We start from the raw sequence: 20,571 nt of genomic DNA on the forward strand, positions 1-20,571 counted from the left end.
GTGAGATCTTCATTAAACAATAGAATTAAAAGGAATATAATATATTTATTAAACAATGAATTAAGGATGATATGAAATCTTTATTAAACAATGAATGAAAGAGAATATAAGATCTTTATTAAACAATGAATTGAGGAGGATATGAGATCTTCAATAAACAATGAATAAAGGAGGATATGAGATCTTCATTAAATAATGAATCAAAGGGAATATAAGATCTTCATTAAACAATGAATTAAGGAGGACACGATATCTTCATTAAACAATAAATTAAGGAGGATATAATATCTTCATTCGTAAAAATGGTTACCTGGAAGGAAAAGTTAAAAAACAATAAGTAAAATCAAAACAAAGTAATTACTCAACATTCGAAACAAATATAAACCACAAGACAACAAGAAACTATCACAAGCACCATCCCTTTCATCGGATATTTCAGTAACAACTTTGTCGGAACTTGAAACGACTAATTAAAAAGCACAAAATTAACGTCATCTCGTTAATAATACAAAATCTAGGACTAACAATTATAGCCATCATTAGAATAAATAATTCCAAACACAAAAAGGAATTAATTAAATAACATATCAAGTCAAATATCACACATGTGAACGAGTATATTTAGGTCAAATTAGAGCATAACTGAAAATAAGGATCAAAGAAAACCGCCATATGTTCTTGGACATTTAAAAGAAACCATATACTCTATATCTGAAAACAACGTTAATATTATACGCATTGAAACTGATCTAAACAGAATACAAAACGAAGAAGTTTTATTTATAATTAAATTTGATAACTTCTTTGAACAAATATAGAGACTCTCTCTATCTTTACTAATTATAATTCATATAATTCTGCACTATATTTTTAAGTGTTTTTATTTTTATGTTGTAGTTTTTATTAACGTTTATTATCTCTTATGTTAAATACTTACAATTCAACACGAACACTTCCGAGAATAATCTTTACACATTTAAATTTGTAATTGTTGTTAATGATACATAGCTTAAAGATGCCCTGTCAGCAGTTTTAGTTACTCGAAAGATTGTTTGTTTGTTTGTTTTTGAATTTCGCGCAAAGCTACATGAGGGCTATCTGCGCTAGCCGTCCCTAATTCAGCAGTGTAAGACTAGAGGGAAGGCAGCTAGTCATCACCACCCACTGCCAACTCTTGGGCTACTTTTTTACCAACGAATAGTGGGATTGACCGTCACATTATAACGCCCCTACGGCTGAAAAGGCGAGCATGTTTGGTGTGACGGGGATTCGAACCCGCGACCCTCAAATTGCGAGTCGAGTGCCGTAACCACCTGGCCATGCCGGGCCTAATCAAAAGAAACATTTCCCTTTAAAACTTTTCACGATATTACATGTTGTTTGTTATTTCCCCGGTAGCTTAGTGGTAAGTTTGAGGACTCCTAACGCTAAAATCCGGGTTTACATTTCTCGAGGAAGACATGGCGCAGGTAGCCGATTGTGTAGGTTTGCGCTAGAATAAACCAACCAATTTGTTCCATAATTTATGCTCAAATCTACACATAAGTTTATGTGCACATAGGCGTCCCGAATTTTTGATGTGATGGACTAGAGAGAAGGCAGCTAATCAAAAGCATCCATCACCAACTTTTGGCCTACTTTTGTCTGACCGAATAGCGAGAACACGTTTTTGAGGCAACGGGCAGTGAATCGTGAACCCTCTAATTCACGCTCGGAGCCCCCAACCTTTAGCCCACACTTGGTCCAACAAAAATAATATAATACGTAGATTTGATTAAACTGTATATTCAACAAAATAGTAATAATGTTACTGCAAATAAATGCACATATATATACTTTTTTATATTTAATAATGATTTCTAATAAAAAAAAATTTCCTTCAAGTCCTACTTGGAAGCAAAAATAATTGATACTAATTCATCAAACATTTCAAACAATGTTTAGTGTATTTTAACTGTTTACATAATACGGTATTATTGTCGATGGACTTATATATGAATAACATAAACAAGCTAAAAACTTGACTTGGTATCTTTTTTTACGCACAATGTTATTTGACTACAATATTTAAGTGAGTTGCAAAACAAATTATTTCTTACGAAGGCATAAAGAAACTGAAATTTACTATTTCACTAGTTTTCACTATTCTTATTTTGTGCTAAGTAGTTCTCTGTATAATGTCAAAGTACATAGCAGCAAACGACCAGCCTAAGCTGTCGCACACGCATCGAATAATTAGGGCTAGCAGAATAATTAATTAAACCTGGTATTTAAAATCAAATTTAAAAATATAGTGATTGAAATTAGACTTAAAAATAGAATTATTGTTTACATCATAAACGACAATATTAAATGTATGACACTGGGAAAAGTACTTTTCTTGTCATTTTGTTTCGTTTTTTTAAATATACTGATACAAGCGAAAACGTATTTTTATTTATTGTATTACTTTCATTCGGCCGCCTATGGTGAAATCGTCTGCGCATGATCAATCGATTTAATGATTAAAACTCGTTTTTGCGTTCTCCCTATACATTTTCTTTTGACAGAAGCATAGTTACACCTGCACGCACGCTCACACACACAGAGGAGGAGCATGTAATTCCATATTTCCGGAAATTAATAGGCGATCTGTTTATCCATATTTTTATCATGCCAATATTGAACTATAAAAATCACTTTCACCCTGACATAAATTTTTGCCTTCTTCACAAGTGAACCAGCTCCTCTTAAATCGGAAATCAATACTTCATGTGACGCAGTAGTAAATGTGAGGCTTAAGAACAATGAGTCATGTGTGAAATGTTTCTTTTCCTTATGTTCTGAAGAATTGATTTTTTTCTTCTTTTCTTTTTTCACTTATAAAATAATTATAGCTTTTTTTTTAGTATGTATGATTGTAAAATTTTGCGCAAAGCTACACGAGGACTACTTGCGTTAGCCATCCTTAATTTTGAAGTGGTAGACTAGAGGAAAAGCAGCTAGTCAACACAACTCTCCGCCAACTCCTAGGCTACTCCTGTAAGACCGAATAATGGGATTTCACTGTCACCCTTATAACGCAACCACGAACCCAAAGTGTAGATCGCGATTTTTTGGGGGTAACGGGACATGAATCACGGAACCTCAGATTCAAAGTCCGGTATATTTTTTTCTGACCTGTGTTCGGCCCTTTCCTGCATATGATTTTAAATTGAAAATTGTAACTAAAACATGGATATTTACGTTTAAGATAAAACGGGCTGAATGCAATCCAGACAGACCAGTATATACTTTCAGGCCGTTTTTACTCGAATGTAATTCAGAAAAGTATTGTCACTGTGGGTTGTCGTTTACAATGAGTTTAGTATAATAAAAAACAGGAATACGTTATTGGATATCGGCCTATTTCCGTAGATGCATTATTAACAAGTAAAATATATGTTACCTATAGCATTAATATTTTGTAATGTAAATGAGACATATTTATAATTGTAATTAATAAAACATAGTTGTTAGTCTACGACAGGTGATTTTGTGTTTTCACGAAGAAAAAAGATTGTGGACTCCGACACTCACTGAATCCTCTGTACAATTCACCCGAAACGACGTCGTCTAGTAATTCCAAGGCTGTTAGTGTTAGAGTCCATAATGAACCATCTCTCAAAACATGGCTCCATCACGTCATCATTACCTAATGAAAATACAGTTTGTATGAATCGATACAATAGAACTGTCCTCCAGTGGCACAGCGGTATGTCTACGGAAAAAAACTCGTGGTGGGCATAGCACAGATAGCCCATAGTGTGACTTTGTGGTTAACTTCAAACGAACAAAACCATAGAATTAGTAACACTTGTTTTAGTTAACTTGTTCTGATTTTTTAACATTTAGTTTAAAGTATTTTGTGTTTTGTAATATTCGATACAAAAGTCGTGTACTACTTTGTCCGGAAATAACCACAACCACCCACTAAAAGGACGGAAATAACCACAACCACCCACTGAAAGGAAATTGGGAAAGCAATTTTACGAATAAAGCCTGGATTTGAAATTAGTTTATGATAATAACTTTCCAGTGCTAACTGTTAATATATTCATTAGAAAACAGAATGATATATTGTAATTTATGAGAAAGAAGAAGTAATTAGTATCAACCAAATGAGAGAGCATAATTTCTATATAAGCAAACCAAAGCGTTATTTCAGAGATACTGTAACTGCATATGTTCAGTGGTTTTTTTTAATTTCTTAATTAATTATTACGTATTTATATATATCCTCTCTGAAGCCGATTAAAGAAAGGTCTATTACTCTTAATTAAAATTACCAAATATTTACATGCAGTAGTTTAACATATTTAATTTTCTTTCCAATAAACTGGAAATTAGTAAAATGCTGCCAACGTAGGTCCATATCTGCCTGCTACTAGAATATGATGTTCTTCTGCTACGTGATAGTCCAACGTAGGTCCATATCCGCCTGCTACTAGAATATGATGTTCTTCTGCTACATGATAGTCCAACGTAGGTCCATATCCGCCTGCTACTAGAATATGTTGTTCTTCTGCTACGTGATAGTGACTAACTGTTCTTCTGCTACGTGATAGTCCAACGTAGGTCCATATCCGCCTGCTACTAGAATATGTTGTTCTTCTGCTACGTGATAGTGACTAACTCCATATTGTTCGTCGGGAATAGATTGTCATTTTACCTGTGGTCCTGACGTAGCACCTGTGATTGCCACTTCTTTGGTGCTCTTAAAGGAGCTGTACGAAATGAGATTTGTAACACCGATGTTACAAATCTCGTCAGTTCAGTAAAATACAGTTAAGATGTTATAAATCTCGTCAGTTCAGTAAAATACAGTTCAGATGTTACAAATCTCGTCAGTTCAGTAAAATACAGTTCAGACGTCACAAGTCCCGTCAGTTCAGTAAAATACAGTTCAGACGTTACAATCTCGTCAGTTCAGTAAAATACAGTTCACATGTTACAAATCCCGTCTGTGCAGTAAAATACAGTTCACATGTTACAAATCCCGTCTGTGCAGTAAAATACAGTTAAGATGTTACAAATCTCGTCAGTTCAGTAAAATACAGTTCACATGTTACAAATCCCGTCTGTGCAGTAAAATACAGTTAAAAATCTCGTCAGTTCAGTAAAATACAGTTGGTAACATCTTAACTGTATTTTACTGAACTGACGAGATTTGTAACGTCTGAGCTGTATTTTACTGAACTGACGAGATTTGTAACGTATGAGCTGTATTTTACTGAACTGACGAGATTTGTAACGTCTGAGCTGTATTTTACTGAACTGACGAGATTTGTAACATTTGAACTGTATTTTACTGAACTGACGAGATTTGTAACATCTGAACTGTATTTTACTGAACTGACGAGATTTGTAACATCTGAGCTGTATTTTACTGAACTGACGAGATTTGTAACATCTTAACTGTATTTTACTGAACTGACGAGATTTGTAACATCTTAACTGTATTTTACTGAACTGACGAGATTTTTAACGTCTGAGCTGTATTTTACTGAACTGACTGATGAAGCTCACGGAACGATAGAGAAAATGCATCACAGATAAGATGGAGTTCATTGTGAACTGGCATCAAGTTACTCACATCCTCAACTTCATTAGTGTACATTTGTCGGTTATAATGTAATATGGTTAGCCTACGGTAACCAAACTCTCGTTTCTTTCTCAATATTACTCGTTCATTCAGGCCAATCATAGACGGAAAACGAAGCTCAGCAATAGAACATAAAAAATAATATTGGGGGGGGGGTAATAATTTATATAAAATAAAAGAATGATGTAGTTTTAATCACCTATTCATGATAACTTAAGGAGTACTTTCCTTCTTGTTTTTATTTATTAAAGGAATGACAATAATATTTTTTTAATTGGCATACTCACTTGTAATATCCATGAGAAAATTGACTTTGATTATTTGAAGTAATGTTATTGTTTATTGTTACTAAAAAGCTTTACTTTAAGCTTTCGTACTAATTTGATATTTAAAGCAGAACTCAGGCTGTTTAGATCTAAATTAACTTTTAGAATATTCTTATTCCTATTATATCCACAGTGAAGTTTAATATTTTTCAATTTCATGAAACTTAGTGTCGTAATATTGCCCCAAGAGCATTAGTTTAGAAAAAGGTTCTCATAAGAGCTCATCCTTCAATATTTGTTCAACACCCTTTATGTAAAAGTCCTACTTTATTTGTTGTTGTTTTTTGTTAGAGAAAATGTCCTTAAATATTTGGATGTGTGTTGTAAAGTCAAAATGAGGTGTCAGTTCTTATATGACACTTTGTTCCAGGAAAACATAGTCTTTTAGCCAATATATATATTGATTTGAATTAACGGTAATATCATAACTAAATACCTAGCAGTTTTTAAATTTTCAGCACTCAGTTTTTCCAATAATTTTTTTCACTTGTTAAATGTCTACATTATTATCCAGAAAGTAGATGTAAGTAGAAATATTGCAAAATCTCGAAACTTCATTTGCGAAACTTTCTCAATATAACTGAATTTTGATTCATAATAATTTTCATCAGTTCCTAACTAACTTGTCTATTAGGAGTCAAAAAATGTAAATGTTTTCATTTTTTTACACAGTTTATCATTGTCATATGCACAGTCAACAAATCTGCTACATTGTCATTTTATAGCAGGCTTCATATTCCTAAGGAGCAGCAACTAGATACAGATATAAGCAACTCCCTTACTGACAGTGTACTCCAGAAAGCTGTAGTCTAATCAATATTTGGATTAATAATACTCTGAATACTACTTCAGAATAACCCACTGCCTGATATAATACAAGCTGACTTTGAACAAAGTGATCTTTGGATTAAACTGAGCAGTGATGTGAGACTGGGGATTCTTCTCATTATGTGGTCATGATAAATTATAATTTTGGCTTTAGGGTAGAAGCAGCTATTAATGAAGAAGTACTGAATGTAATACTTTATTACATGTTATTGTGAACTACCTTCATAGCTAAAAACAGTCTTGTTGATTTAGAACTAATGTGTCTATTATAAATATGTAAGAACAAATGGTTGTAAGAAAAATATATTATTAGTAACATGTTGCATTTGCACTCTACGACGTTTCACTGCAAATGAACTCATATATATACCTATTAGTTTCATCAGGTTTTTTATGTCAGACTTACGACAGACTTTGTGTAGTACACATACACATAATCAGTGTACTTTGCAAATGAGTGCATCCGTACTTCTGATTACAGTAAAGAGTATAATGGCATTTTCTAAACATTTAATGTTGAATTAAATTAATAATTCATAGCAGAACGTATTCACAATTGTTAACGTTTCATAGCAGAAGGATTTTGTCCAATTTACATGTAGTGTGCTTGATGTTTGATTTTGTTACTTGAAACTCCGTTTCATGTAGTAACCGTTTAACTACATACAAGTAAATAACGCTTATAAAGTTTCAAAGTTTTGTGAATGTTTGTTTTATGTGTGTGTGTGTGTGTGTGCTAAAACAGAGAATGATGTGTGACACAGCTTCTCATTCGATGTTCCTGAATGAAACGATTCCTACATAATAGAAATTCGTTGTGATTTTGTGGATTTTCTGAAAGGTGTATAATTCAAAGGCTGGAAGAAATATCTGCTACCACAATTTATGTTTAAAACATACTTTAAAATGTTTAGGGTTTGTATGTTTTGAATTTAGCGCAAAGCTACACGAGGGCTATCTTTGTTAGCCGTCCCTTATTTAGCAGTGTAAGACTAGAGGGAAGGCAGCTAGTCATTACCACCCACCGCCAACTCTTGGGCTACGAATAGTGGAATTAAACCGACACATTATAACGCCCCCACGGCTGAAAGGGCGAGCATGCTTGGTGGGACGGGGATTCGAACCCACGACTCGTAGATTGCGAGTCAAGTGCCCTAACCACCTGGCCATGCCGGGCCGGGGGTAATATATATATATATATATATATATATATAAATTATTAGTAGACTTATAAGAAAAATTAAGTGTTTGAGAAATTCCTCTACGTTGTTGAATTCTGTCAACTTCATTATAAAATTAGCCAAAAGTGGCCATCAACTCAATTATCATTCAGTTACATCTTGGCCCAAACTTTTTGGTGAATCAACAAGATACTTAATTGCTTTCGCAAACAAAAACAACAATAAATCTGAATATGTGTCATCATTTATTTTCATGTAGCTGGGAATTAAAATAACAACGCGTACAAAAGCTACAACTGCACGATCTGCACGATTGTTCTATTTGACTGAAATTTAGGGTTTCCATTCTGTTTTTGTTTTCATTATTATATCTACTAGAGTGGTGATTTGACGACAGAAGTTTGTCCTTTCTCAGGTGTTTTTACCTCTACCTCTAACACATTGCATTTCACCTTGTCTTGTATTTACTTAGAGAGAGAAAAAGTGTTTTTGTCCTACTTTTTGCTTTCCTCGCACTACCATACAATCTCTTTATTCGTCACTGCAGTCAAGAAACTTGGCTTTGTGCCAGTCGCCATTGAGTTCGATTAGCCTTTCGCTAAGAAGATGCAACTTTACTTAGATCGTATTGTGTTACTATATTGGTGATAGCTTAAAAAGATGCAGCTTTACTTAGATCCTATTGTGTTAATATATTGGTGATAGCTTTCAAAGATTCAGCTTTACTTTAGCGTGTATTATGTTAGGATGTTGATGATAGGCTGAATGTAGTTAACCCTAGGTGTAATCAAAAGGCTCGTATCCAAGCAAAACGACAACAATGCAGCCTGATCTGCAATTCGTTTAGATTTTGAACCTTACGATTTTTTGGCTTTGAAATTAACTCTAACATATATTTACACTTTCCAAACACTTCATCCAAATAAAACCATAAACATTCTTGGAAACAGCAGCTTTGATTCTTGCCAAGTTACATTGATTTTAGACATCTATTTCGAGCTCAGCGTTTGTTAACAGATCACTCTTACCGCATAAGTTTGTGTATATCACGTATTGTTTACATCAGATTGTTTTCTGCCTTCGTATCTGTGATTGTTAGCAGCTTTGATTCTTGACAAGTTGCATTGATTTTAGACATCTATTTCGAACTCAACGTTTGTTAACAGATCACTCTTATCGCATAGGTTTGTGTATATCACGTATTGTTTACATCAATTTTTTTCTGCCTTCGTATCTGTGATTGTTAGGTATTTGTCCACGTTTTCTTTTTGTGAACTTTTATTTCAAAATAACTTTACACAACATTGTATTACAGACCAACAAAAGCTATACTTTAATTTTAATGATTCATAGAAAGTCTTATATTTTGTTTTCATTTCTTTTATTATAAAACAAAATATTTTTGTTTGTGTGTTAGGCACAAAGCTGCGCGATGGAATATCTGTGCCTGTGCCCACTGCAAACTGCAAGTATCGAAGATAATAAATTAACATTAAGTTGTAACTTATTCAGAGCGAAATAATTTCATATATTTACATTTGTTTGAGGATGAAAACGTATAATTAACCTAGATGATAAAATATAAGCATTCAGAGAGTCGTGTGTTTTTGCTTTTTTATCACTCATCCTGGCACTCGTCATTAATTACCACTCAGTAATTACAAATACGTGTTTATCATGCTCACCTTTTGTTGATTTTACCGTTTAATTAAATATTAATAATAAAAATTTAATATCACGATACAATCTAGGCGAGTTTAAGAGACACGAATTATATTATATCTAAGTAAACAGCACATTCATGTTTTATGACACTTTATTATACCAAAAGCTACTTATCGATAAATTCAAAAAATCTGTGTTCTTAAAATTCTAAAGTTATTCATTTTTTGTATGTTATCAGTTTCAAGCCTGTTCAAAGATCACAAGATGGCATTGGGTTGTGGAGCTAAGTGTGCCAAAGGCGTTCTTATTGCATTTAACGTGGTTTTTTGGGTAAGTTATTTCCTTATTCTTTATAAGTATGTTAAACTTTTTCCAATATACATTAAGTAAGTGTACATAATATAATAAATTATTGCTTTTACAATTGGAACAAGGATAATGGTGTTCTCCATAGGCTCTAATTTATCGAATATCAGCTGATCTTGAAATTTCTAAGTTTTCACATAAGTTAAACAATTAAATTTTTCTAATGCAGATAAAAATAGAAATTATCGAGCGTAAAATATAACATGTAATATACGTTTTATATAACTTGGTTTTGGATACTCTTCATAGGTTTAATTAGGTTTACTTTCAAACCATTTCATAGCAATTAATAGAAACTGATCAAATTTTCAAATTGACATGAACGAAAAAATAATAATCTTGCATACAGATGTTTCCATATGGAATATAAAACGGCTTAATTATGAAGGCGGAGGTAGTAAAAATTTACAATAAGATGAAAACTTTCAAAATGCAAACTTTTTAAATACTAGTTTTTGTGAACCAAGTTTTCATTTTGTTTTTATGTTGTTCATCAAAAAACGCTATTGGTTGTTTCTAAGGTTGCATTTGAAATTATCATATTCAAAAGCTTAAAATTGGATTGTTTTAAAAGAATTACTTGACATGCAACGTAATTGGTTGTTTCTAAAGTTGCATTTGAAATTATCATATTCAAAAACTTCAAATTGGATTGTTTTAAAAGAATTACTTGACATGCAACGTAATTGGTTGTTTCTAAAGTTGCATTTGAAATTATCATATTCAAAAACTTAAAATTGGATATTTTTAAAAGAATTACTTGACATGCAACGTAATTGGTTGTTTCTAAAGTTGCATTTGAAATTATCATATTCAAAAACTTCAAATTGGATTGTTTTAAAATAATTACTTGACATGCAACGTAATTGGTTGTTTCTAAGGTTGCATTTGAAATTATCATATTCAAAAACTTCAAATTGGATTATTTTAAAAGAATTACTTGACATGCAACGTAATTTCTCCTTAATACGTGTGTAAATCTACTGTAGAAAGCCAGATAAAGGTTATCCCTAATGTATATTAAATGGATGTTTCTTTTCCGTCTTAAACATTTCTTTCAGTTTCTCTGCTTTTCACGTGTTTTAACTTGCTTTAATTAAAATTTTTTTAAAGCAATTGCACGTTAGTATACAGACTCTCTTTGTTTTTAATCTTATTATTTTAGGATAATGTGGAAAACTTTGGAAGCTCAAAAAATAATCTCACTGATTTTAATAGAGAGATCTCTCTTAAAGTTCTTGTGTGTGTGTATTTAGATTTTTTCTTTTCTAATAAAGTTCCAGTTATTGCTGTTTCTAGTTTTTGTCTGTTATCATTTTGTATCCGAGTTACCTCACCATAATGATGTTACTACATTTATTACGCAAAGTTTGGATAGTTTTGGAAGAAAAAATTAACAAGTTGATCTTATAAACAAGTAGATATTTTAAGGTGCAAAGTTCATTTCGTGCTATATGAAAGGTTATTAAATTATATTTTTTTCGAACAGCTTTCCGGTGCTGCTATGCTTGGCATTGGTATATACTTTCTTGTCGATACAGACAAAGTAACTCTCTACCGTTTGTACTATACGGATGGAGATTACGCCTTGATCCAGTACCTAGCTTACGGTTTAATTGGAGTTGGAGGGCTAGTGTTTGTCGTGGGTTTCTTTGGGTGCTGCGGAGCTGTAAGAGAAAGCAAATGTATGCTCCTCACGGTAAGGCTCCAAACCACCCTAGTCATATTTTTTTTCTTTTTTGTATGATTTATTACAAATAAACCTAATAATACACTTAAATCGAGGTAAATTATTGTGAAAATGGTGATGGATTTGTGGAATTTTGATGATAAACACTATTGTTCAAAACCTTAGGATAATCCTCGAAGTTTGTGCCACATGTTATGCTTCTTAAATGTGTTACCAAATATTATACCTGCTAAGTTTATAATGGTTGAAATATTACTCCAAATCAGGCTAGTTACATAAAAGTTATTCAGTCTTGTAGTTACTATCAACACTCTTTACCGAGAGTTCACTAAATCATTCCTTCCTTAAAGTGTCACTGATGAGTATTGATGATATAAAATTTGTGAAAATTCATTACAGTATCTATACTTCAATTTTTGAGCAGGATGTTTTTGAAGCCGACATGAATACGTCTTTAAGATCATTACACCATTTATGTAATAATAAAGGTTCGTCTTAACACCGTTACTGAGAGTTCATTACAACACCTATAGGATAGTGAGGATTCATTTTAACACATTACCAAGAGCTTATTACAACACCTTTGTGATAATAAGGGTTCATTTTAACCCTATTACCAAGAGTTATTACAACGCCTATGTGATATTAAGGGTTAATCATAACACCATTACCTAAATTTCATTACAACACCCATATAATAATAAGGATTCATGTTAACACTACAGAGAGTTCATGATAACACAATGATAGTATTTAACACGAATGACGTTTCACATGTACAAAGTATGGAAACTCATAATCTTCGTCTGCACAAGTATTGCATGATTGTTAAAAATGGCTATTTCTGTACGAATTAATTTTAAATCTCTGTACGATGAAAATTCATATCTTTTTTTTTTGTTCAGGTATAGAAGTTACCATTTCTCTAAAAGCATTGAGTAAAAGTTTATTTTCTTCATATACTTCCTTCACACACTAAATTATCGCAATCCTGATATTATATGTCATTGTAAAGACGTTTATAACCCCTCTGTTTCTCTAAAAATACTAAATCTAATCTAATTTGCCTATTACATTATGCTGTAGATCGCCTTGACATCACTTTATTACAATCGTGCTATACTTGCCCTTCTTTTTCCCTTCTTATCCATCTACTTTATTTTTGTTCTATATATTTATATCAAAAATTGATGCATACTATTATATACAAAAATTGCTGTTTATTACTATAATTAACAATATATATGTTCAGAACAGAGTCTTGTTTCTTACTGGCAGCATATTACTTCTTCCTTTGCCTCTCTCTCGGTATATTCATTCTCTCTCTCTCACATATAGGACTTTTTTTTCGTTGAACTCCTGTCTCTTATATATCTTTCTCCAACCCACACAGAACAAGAGTCTTTCTTTTTGACCTTGTACACCTGTTTTGATTATAACGTTTCGTAATCATACAAAGTCTTGTTGTCTCCGCTGAACAACAAAGACGGCCGCTTTCTCTAATCATTTCCTAACGACTTAGAGCGCTGTAGTCTCCTAATTTTTTTAGGACTGACCGAAATCCGAGCGCCTTCTTACCTCTCTCAACCACAACCGATATTCCTTACAACTAACTTCATAACATACTGTCCACATATTCTGTATGAGAATCATATTTTTCTACAAGTACCGAGTGTAACTTCATTTCTGTTTGTATGTTGAACATCCATGTCCTTGTTTTTGTAAACGCACTCTCATATATTGGGCTTTCATATTTCTCTTTGTTTGGAAGAACAGTATTGAATTAATATCTCTATAATTTCCTTCAAAAGTAGAATGAATACTGTTCCTGTACAAGCACAATATGAGCCATCGTATTGTAGTTTACCGACAAAAATAACGTCAAAACATAATGTTTAACGTTGTTTTTAACTCGTTTAACTGTAGAGACATTCTTGTTTCTCTAGCAATGTAGAATGATTGGTGATTTTTGTTCGAGCTCAGTTACTCAAAGAATATTTATAATTCTACAACAGTGCTATTCAAGTAAAAGTGGAGTTCATACTCAAGTTTATTTTTAGAAAAACGTGTAGAAGTTTACGTGACATCTTTTAATCAAACATATTTTTTTATTATATCCTTGTTCTGCAACCAGTACAATCACAAGTACTGACACCATCAGACTTCATATCTCTGCTTCGGTTGAAGCACATTCTGAACACTCAGTTTTGTTTCTTAAAATCCACAGAATTTGAAAAAAAAATGTGTTTTATTACTTGAATATAAACATTGGTTATTTTGAACTATCTGTCATTTTAGCCTAAATGGCGAGCATTTCCAATGTATTTTACTTCGAAATTCCTCTTATCGATGAAGCTTAAGAAAAATATGTTATTTTGCAGTATTTTGTTTTCCTCTTCCTTATCCTTGGATGTGAGATTGCCGTTGGAATCTTAGCAGTTATATTCAAAAACAAGGTAAGATACTTGTAAAAACTGAGTCGAATATGCCTTAGAAAAACTAACAGGAAATAATGAAATACGTACGTATATCGTTTGGATTAATGTATTGTATTCATGATAATATTAGCATAAGAACAAGGTTGAAAGCTTTAAAGAATGCTCGTTTAGGACTTTCTAAGCAAACAATTATACAGATAGGTATAAAAATAAACAAATCTAATACTATTAAATAAATTAATTGTCCGTAGGCGTTTGGGAGTTTTACATTGTCGAATTTTAGGGTGGTTTAATTCAACTTTAAGGTTATATCTAAATATTGAAGGTAACTGTCTTCCCACAACTGGCTGCAGACAATGAAAGGCATTAGGAGTTGAGCTGTTGTGTATTCAAGCACTTAAATCCTAACTCCTAACTGATTCTCCTTAGTTGCTGGCTAGTTTGACATCAGCGTCTGGATCTTGTCTGATAGATGGGATATCCCCAACGCGTTTAGGTGCCATGGCCACAGACATTATCCGTTATAACTTAATGATGAGAAGAAGAACCGGTAATGGAAGAATAATTCCGAATTTTAGTCTCATTATAATGTTGTTTTTGTTTTGTATTAGGAATAAAAATATAAACTGTTTATATTTTTACTCGAAAACGTACACTGTGTTGTTGTTTTTTATTTCTAAATACCTCAGTGCAGTAAATAGCTTTAAGTTGACGTCACACTCAACTATACAAAGACAACAAATAAAGAATATAACATATACGGGACATGTTTCGAAACATTATAAACTGTTTCTAGAAAACGAACAAAATTATGAGGTTTTACATATGAAGCTTGGTACACAGTGAGTGCCGTGCTTCAATAATAAGCTTCTATCTTCCGGCTAAATAAGAAATAATAACCAGTAATGAGCGCATTGTCGCCACGTGCTGAATTCTTTGCAGATTAACTTCTTTCATCGGGCTGGTAAACGATAGCACATACGTGCACTGAGAAAGAAATCAAACATGCAGCTGGACTTGTTATACGTGTTATATATTCATAATTTTTTTTTCTTATGTTGTTCTTATAAATCTAATGTTTTGTCGTTGCAATTTTATTTCATGAAAAGTATGCTTATTTTAGCGCACTACCTTGCATATAACAAAGAGAAGGATCTTGCACTATTACTTTACATATTGTATTTCGGAATTATGATGACATGCCTTGTAATTCCAGCTTAAGAGACGTAGAAACTTCTAAGGTTATACAAAACGAAAGATGTTGGGCTACCGTGTATTACCACTTATTATTATACCCTCAAAGCAGATTCAAGATTCTTCGAATATTTAAAATTTCTATGTTTATTTAAAATACATCTGAAAATTGTGGGATTGAAACAAAGTCTCTTTCTCTGGGCACAGTGATAAGTCTGCGGACTTATAACGCTAAAAAACAGATTTAGATAACAGTTGCAGGCACAGCACAGATATCCAATTATGCATCATTCGTGAAATCGAAAACATTCACCTTGATATCTTATTAGTTGGTTGGATCTTTCAATAGATTCTTAGTTACTGTTGCACCTCTAACTTACAAGAAGCTAAACGGTTTAATTAAACTTATTAAAATTATAATGTATTCTTCCAAAACGTAATTTACCTGATAATTCTGAGAAAATAACAATTATGCAAAATATTATACCACACCTAAATTAATCAGGCTTGCATGTGATACCAAACTGACCATATTTTGCCCTTCCATCACTCTTATACCAAATAAATTCAACACTTATTGTGTCGAAAGCTACTATAACACATCATTTTCGACTTAGAATTATTTTAATAGGGTGTGTAGTTTTTTAGTTCAAATCATCCCAACGTAACAAAGCCCTAAGAATATATATAAGTAATTCTTCTAGATGTCCAAGTGTCAACTAAGCTATGATTCTATTAATCATCTTAAAATACCCCCCCCCCCAAAAAAAAGTATAATTCCTCTGATTAGATCGCGAATAACGTTTCGTTTCATTGTTGTTGTAAATATCAAACAAATACATAGAATTATCTTCCGACTTCTTAACAACAACAACAAAAAGTGTTTTGGATAGGACACGTTACAGGCACTTTTAGAGATTAAAGCAATAAAATATAAATAATAATAATAAAATGCACAACGAATAATTGGAGATTATAATAATTCATCTTTTAGAAGACAAAATTATTGTTATAAAACAGTATCGGTCACACACACACATATACACATGTCGTTCCTTTTATTAGAAGCCATGCCAGTTTCGGAGCAGGTACCATACCATTGCGGTTATACAGATAGCAGTCGTCATTTTGTGTTGTTTATGATGGTGTGTATTGGCTAGATGTCCGAGCAAATATACTATTGGGTCGGAAGCAGTTCTGTATTATGCTGACAACATTTGTAGCTAATTCTGCAACAGCTTGCTGCAATTGGTCAACTTCCATCTATCCAATTGCTCTCCACGTGAGTGAAACATCCAAATGTCCCTTTGAGGTCCAGTCATGGCTCATAAACGTCTTAAAACACTTTCAACGTTGTGATTGAGTTCAAAGTGATACGTGATACAAGACTCTGTAAGACTTATCACATATAATAACGCTGAATGACCAATCGTTTCCAATTCACATTGATTTGCATAACGATGAATTGAGGAGGTTTTTAACATAATTTTATATCAGTGGGTTCTGTCTTGTCGCAGTAATAATTTTACAAATTCCAATTATCTTTTAATTGTTTTGTGCAGTGTATAATACTCGATGTAAGTAGCAAAAATGAAGTACGATAAAAAGATACTACAAATATTCCATAAATTGCAATGCCAGAGACACCATAAGCAAAATACAAGAGGAAACCTCATTGGACGCTCTGTCATTCGTATGTTTTTTGTAGACATTATATTGCAATAGCTTAAAATGTTTCTTATCTCAAGTTCCGCTCAGTAATCCAATCAATCTAGCTTGAAGAATTGCTTACAAACACTTATAAATATTGTTTATTTATTACATACCTATTATTAAGGAATAATATTTTATTACAATAAATAGTTTATAATGTTCTTTATTTGTTATTATTCTCTTTGGAAGGTCTTTTTTTATGTCAAACTTTGAGTTATCAGTAAGTCTACGAATTTACAACGCTAAAATCAGGGGATCGATTCCCCCGGTAGACACAACAGATAGCCCGATGTGGCTTTGCAATAAAAAAAATAATACATACAAAAAAAGTAATAACTTTTTTAATAATTACAATTTTATATAACGTTACATTCATGTAAGTCTCAAGTGTTTTTTAAGAATAAAATTTCGTTGGAACAAATGTAATTTTTCAATAGAAATATTTAATATTTCCAGCATTTGTGAATCCCACGTCTCAATTTAGACTGTCGATCAATTACATCTCATGATTTCTTTTTTGGGGTAGATTAAATAGAATTACCAAAACATTTATACAGCAATCGTCACTATTTGTATTGTAAACCATTTCTCCATGTTAATTCTAGACAAAAGTATAAAATATTTCAGAGTACTGTGTATTATGAAATTCTAAGTCGTGTTTTCAATATCAGGATATTTTGATTTAATTCTATTTCAGGCCCTTCTATCACAAGCCAATATTATCAGAAGTTTAACTGTTGTTAACTAAACGAATAAATTACAAATAGGGTTTGTGTTATACCTTCGAATGATCATTTTCATCAAATAAAACATACATTTTTAAATAATTATATAGGTCATCAAAGGGATGGAGGATAACGTGACGTCAAAATTGAAGAACAAGTATGGAATGGATGAAACCATAACAGAATCCATTGATTTGGCCCAAACAAAAGTTTGTATTTCTTTGTGTGTATGTGTGTGTGTGGTATTTTTGCTGTTTCTTTGTTTTTGCTTCTCTGTTGTTTCAAGTGTCATCCAATAGCCAATAAAATTCGAAATAAAGAAGACATATTCCTAAGAACAAAATCTTATGAGACAAACAAGACCATAAAAAAATAATTATATTTTTATTATAATATACAACAATAAATTTAGATTTTTAAATTAACATAAGTTCTACAGATTTTTTTTTTTTTGTATTACGATTTAAAAGATCATATGTAAGATCAGCCAGACTTAAAAAAATACGATTCCGGACATTTGCTCATCATTTAGATTTTAGAATACACTGTTTTGGAAATAATCGTGAAAAAACACAATTCATACACATACTGGAGTTAAACACAGTTGGTAATTGCAAATAAATGGTCAGTTTATCATTATTACACTGCATTATTACAGTAAATACTATAGAAAAGAGAATACGTAATACGATATTTTGTATTTGCTTTAAAAAGAGCAGCACAACTTGTTTGATGTTACCATAAGTATTAGTTAGTCATATTGTTTTATGCTACCATAAGTATTAGTCAGCCAAGTTGTTTGATGCTACTATAAGTATTAGTCAGCCAAGTTGTTTGATTCCTTTTTGACTTTTCTTAATTTCGATGTAAGACCACACAGCCTTAATATTCAGGTCTTATTTCTGAGGGGGATTACATATTGTATAAACTTGCTTGTACCTGTCAGCAGTCAGGATGCCATCCATTTTGTATAGGTCTCAAAAACCATTGGCTGAAAGACCTAACATGCTTCATTGTAAATACTGCACATTAATTGGGTCATTAAACAAACTATTATTGATTGTTGTCAAACAATTTGAATCTTGTTTCATCTGTAAAGAACATCCTCTTATATATTTGCTGATCCTATTATTTGAAGTCTGATTCCCATTTCAGTGTTTTCGGTTGGTTATTCCTCCTAAGTCACGATTTGTGAGTAACTACACATCCATTGACGTAAACTGGTACTAATGTATATATTAGTGTTCTAGAAGTAACATTCATATTTGTATATTTGTTAATCCGCTTGGTCATTTAGCAAGGCCCCCCAGTGACACAACGGTATGTCTGCGGAGTTACAACGCTAGAAACCGGGTTTTGATACCCGTGGTGGGCATAGCACGAATAGCTCATTGTGTAGCTTTGTGCTTAATTACGAACAAACATTGAGCAAAGCTCATTTACTTTTGCTTCTTTGAGTTAATATTATGTGTGTTTGTCCAGTTAACAGGTTTAGGCCTATAGAGATCTTGCGTGAAACATTAGATCATTATAAACATATTTTGTGAAAGAAAAGGTCGTTGAAAAAAACCTTACATGAAACAGTAGAGCATTATAGAGATCTTGCGTGAAACAATAAATCGTTATATATATATAATCCATTCATGCAAAATATCTTCAGTCATATGATTCATTCGAATATCAATAATATCGTGTGGGTGGCATATTTTACACTGAAGTAATATTTCCCTTCTTTGCAGATCAATAAGAGCATTTTTCAGCGAAAAAAGTTTTCTTTTTCAATTAATATACAATTTCAATTGTATATTAGATACAGTAAGAAGAAGCTAATATATCAGACGGGCAAACTTTAAAAATAAGCACTGTTATATAAAATGTACAGTGATGCACTGTTAACCTACTTTAATATATATGTATATATGAAAACCCGATATTCCTAAGTGAAATTATTGATCATAATTTAATTCTTCTGCTGACTTGCGGAGCTGACGAGTCTGGAGCGAATCCGTGCGTTACTACAAAATATTTCCCGCACATTAAGCTATGGGTGCGTTATAAGCATAACAATCAATTCTGTAGCGTGGATGGTGGGTGGTAGAGTGCTGTTGAGTGGTTACCTCTGCTTAGCAGTTCAGAATCACGAATGGCAGCAAATAGTCTTAGTTGTTTTTGTCATAAATGCAAAATATATACTTCTGCTGAGGGTTTAGTTTCAGTGGAAATATCAGGTATGATACGGGTATTTTTATAGACATTTTAATGCAGAAATACGTTGATAATTTTGAATATATATACAATATACATATTCTATAATGTTCAGTGAAGAACTACGTTTGGCTTGAAAAAAAGTTAAATGTGTTAAAAGTATGATTCGTACTTATATACCTTCAGAATTCTTTTCACTTGCTTCCTGGTAACTTTATAAAATTCTTTTGATCAGGGAGTCTATAACACCTATATACCTTCAGAAATCTTTTCGGTTGCTTCCAGGTATCTTTATAAAATTGCTTTTGATCAGGGAGTCAATAACACCTATATACCTTCAGAAATATTTTCGGTTGCTTCCAGGTAACTTTATAAAATTGCTTTTGATTAGGGAGTCTATAACACCTATATACCTTCAGAATTCTTTTCACTTGCTTCCTGGTAACTTTATAAACTTTCCTTTTGATCAGGGAGTCTATAACACCTATATACCTTCAGAATTCTTTTCACTTGCTTCCTGGTAACTTTATAAAATTTATTTTGATCAGGGAGTCTATAACACCTATATACCTTCAGAAATCTTTTCGGTTGCTTCCTGGTAACTTTTTAAAATTGCT

The 20,571-nt window shown here is 32.3% G+C and overlaps 1 protein-coding gene across 3 annotated transcripts in view; it reads left to right on the forward strand.

The window, feature by feature from the left end:
- LOC106460968 (CD9 antigen-like) overlaps nucleotides 1–20,571 on the forward strand; it is a 66,652-nt gene that overhangs the window by 29,522 nt on the left and 16,559 nt on the right. For all 3 annotated transcript variants that reach the window (XM_022387759.1, XM_022387762.1, XM_022387760.1), the window contains 4 exons: nucleotides 9,862–9,953; nucleotides 11,479–11,688; nucleotides 14,061–14,135; nucleotides 17,860–17,958. In XM_022387759.1, the coding sequence (XP_022243467.1) occupies nucleotides 9,862–9,953; nucleotides 11,479–11,688; nucleotides 14,061–14,135; nucleotides 17,860–17,958 (476 nt within the window). The remainder of the gene's footprint in view (nucleotides 1–9,861; nucleotides 9,954–11,478; nucleotides 11,689–14,060; nucleotides 14,136–17,859; nucleotides 17,959–20,571) is intronic.

This window comes from Limulus polyphemus, unplaced genomic scaffold (genome assembly GCF_000517525.1).
Source record: "Limulus polyphemus unplaced genomic scaffold, Limulus_polyphemus-2.1.2 Scaffold872, whole genome shotgun sequence".
NCBI classification, from domain to species: Eukaryota; Metazoa; Arthropoda; class Merostomata; order Xiphosura; family Limulidae; genus Limulus; species Limulus polyphemus.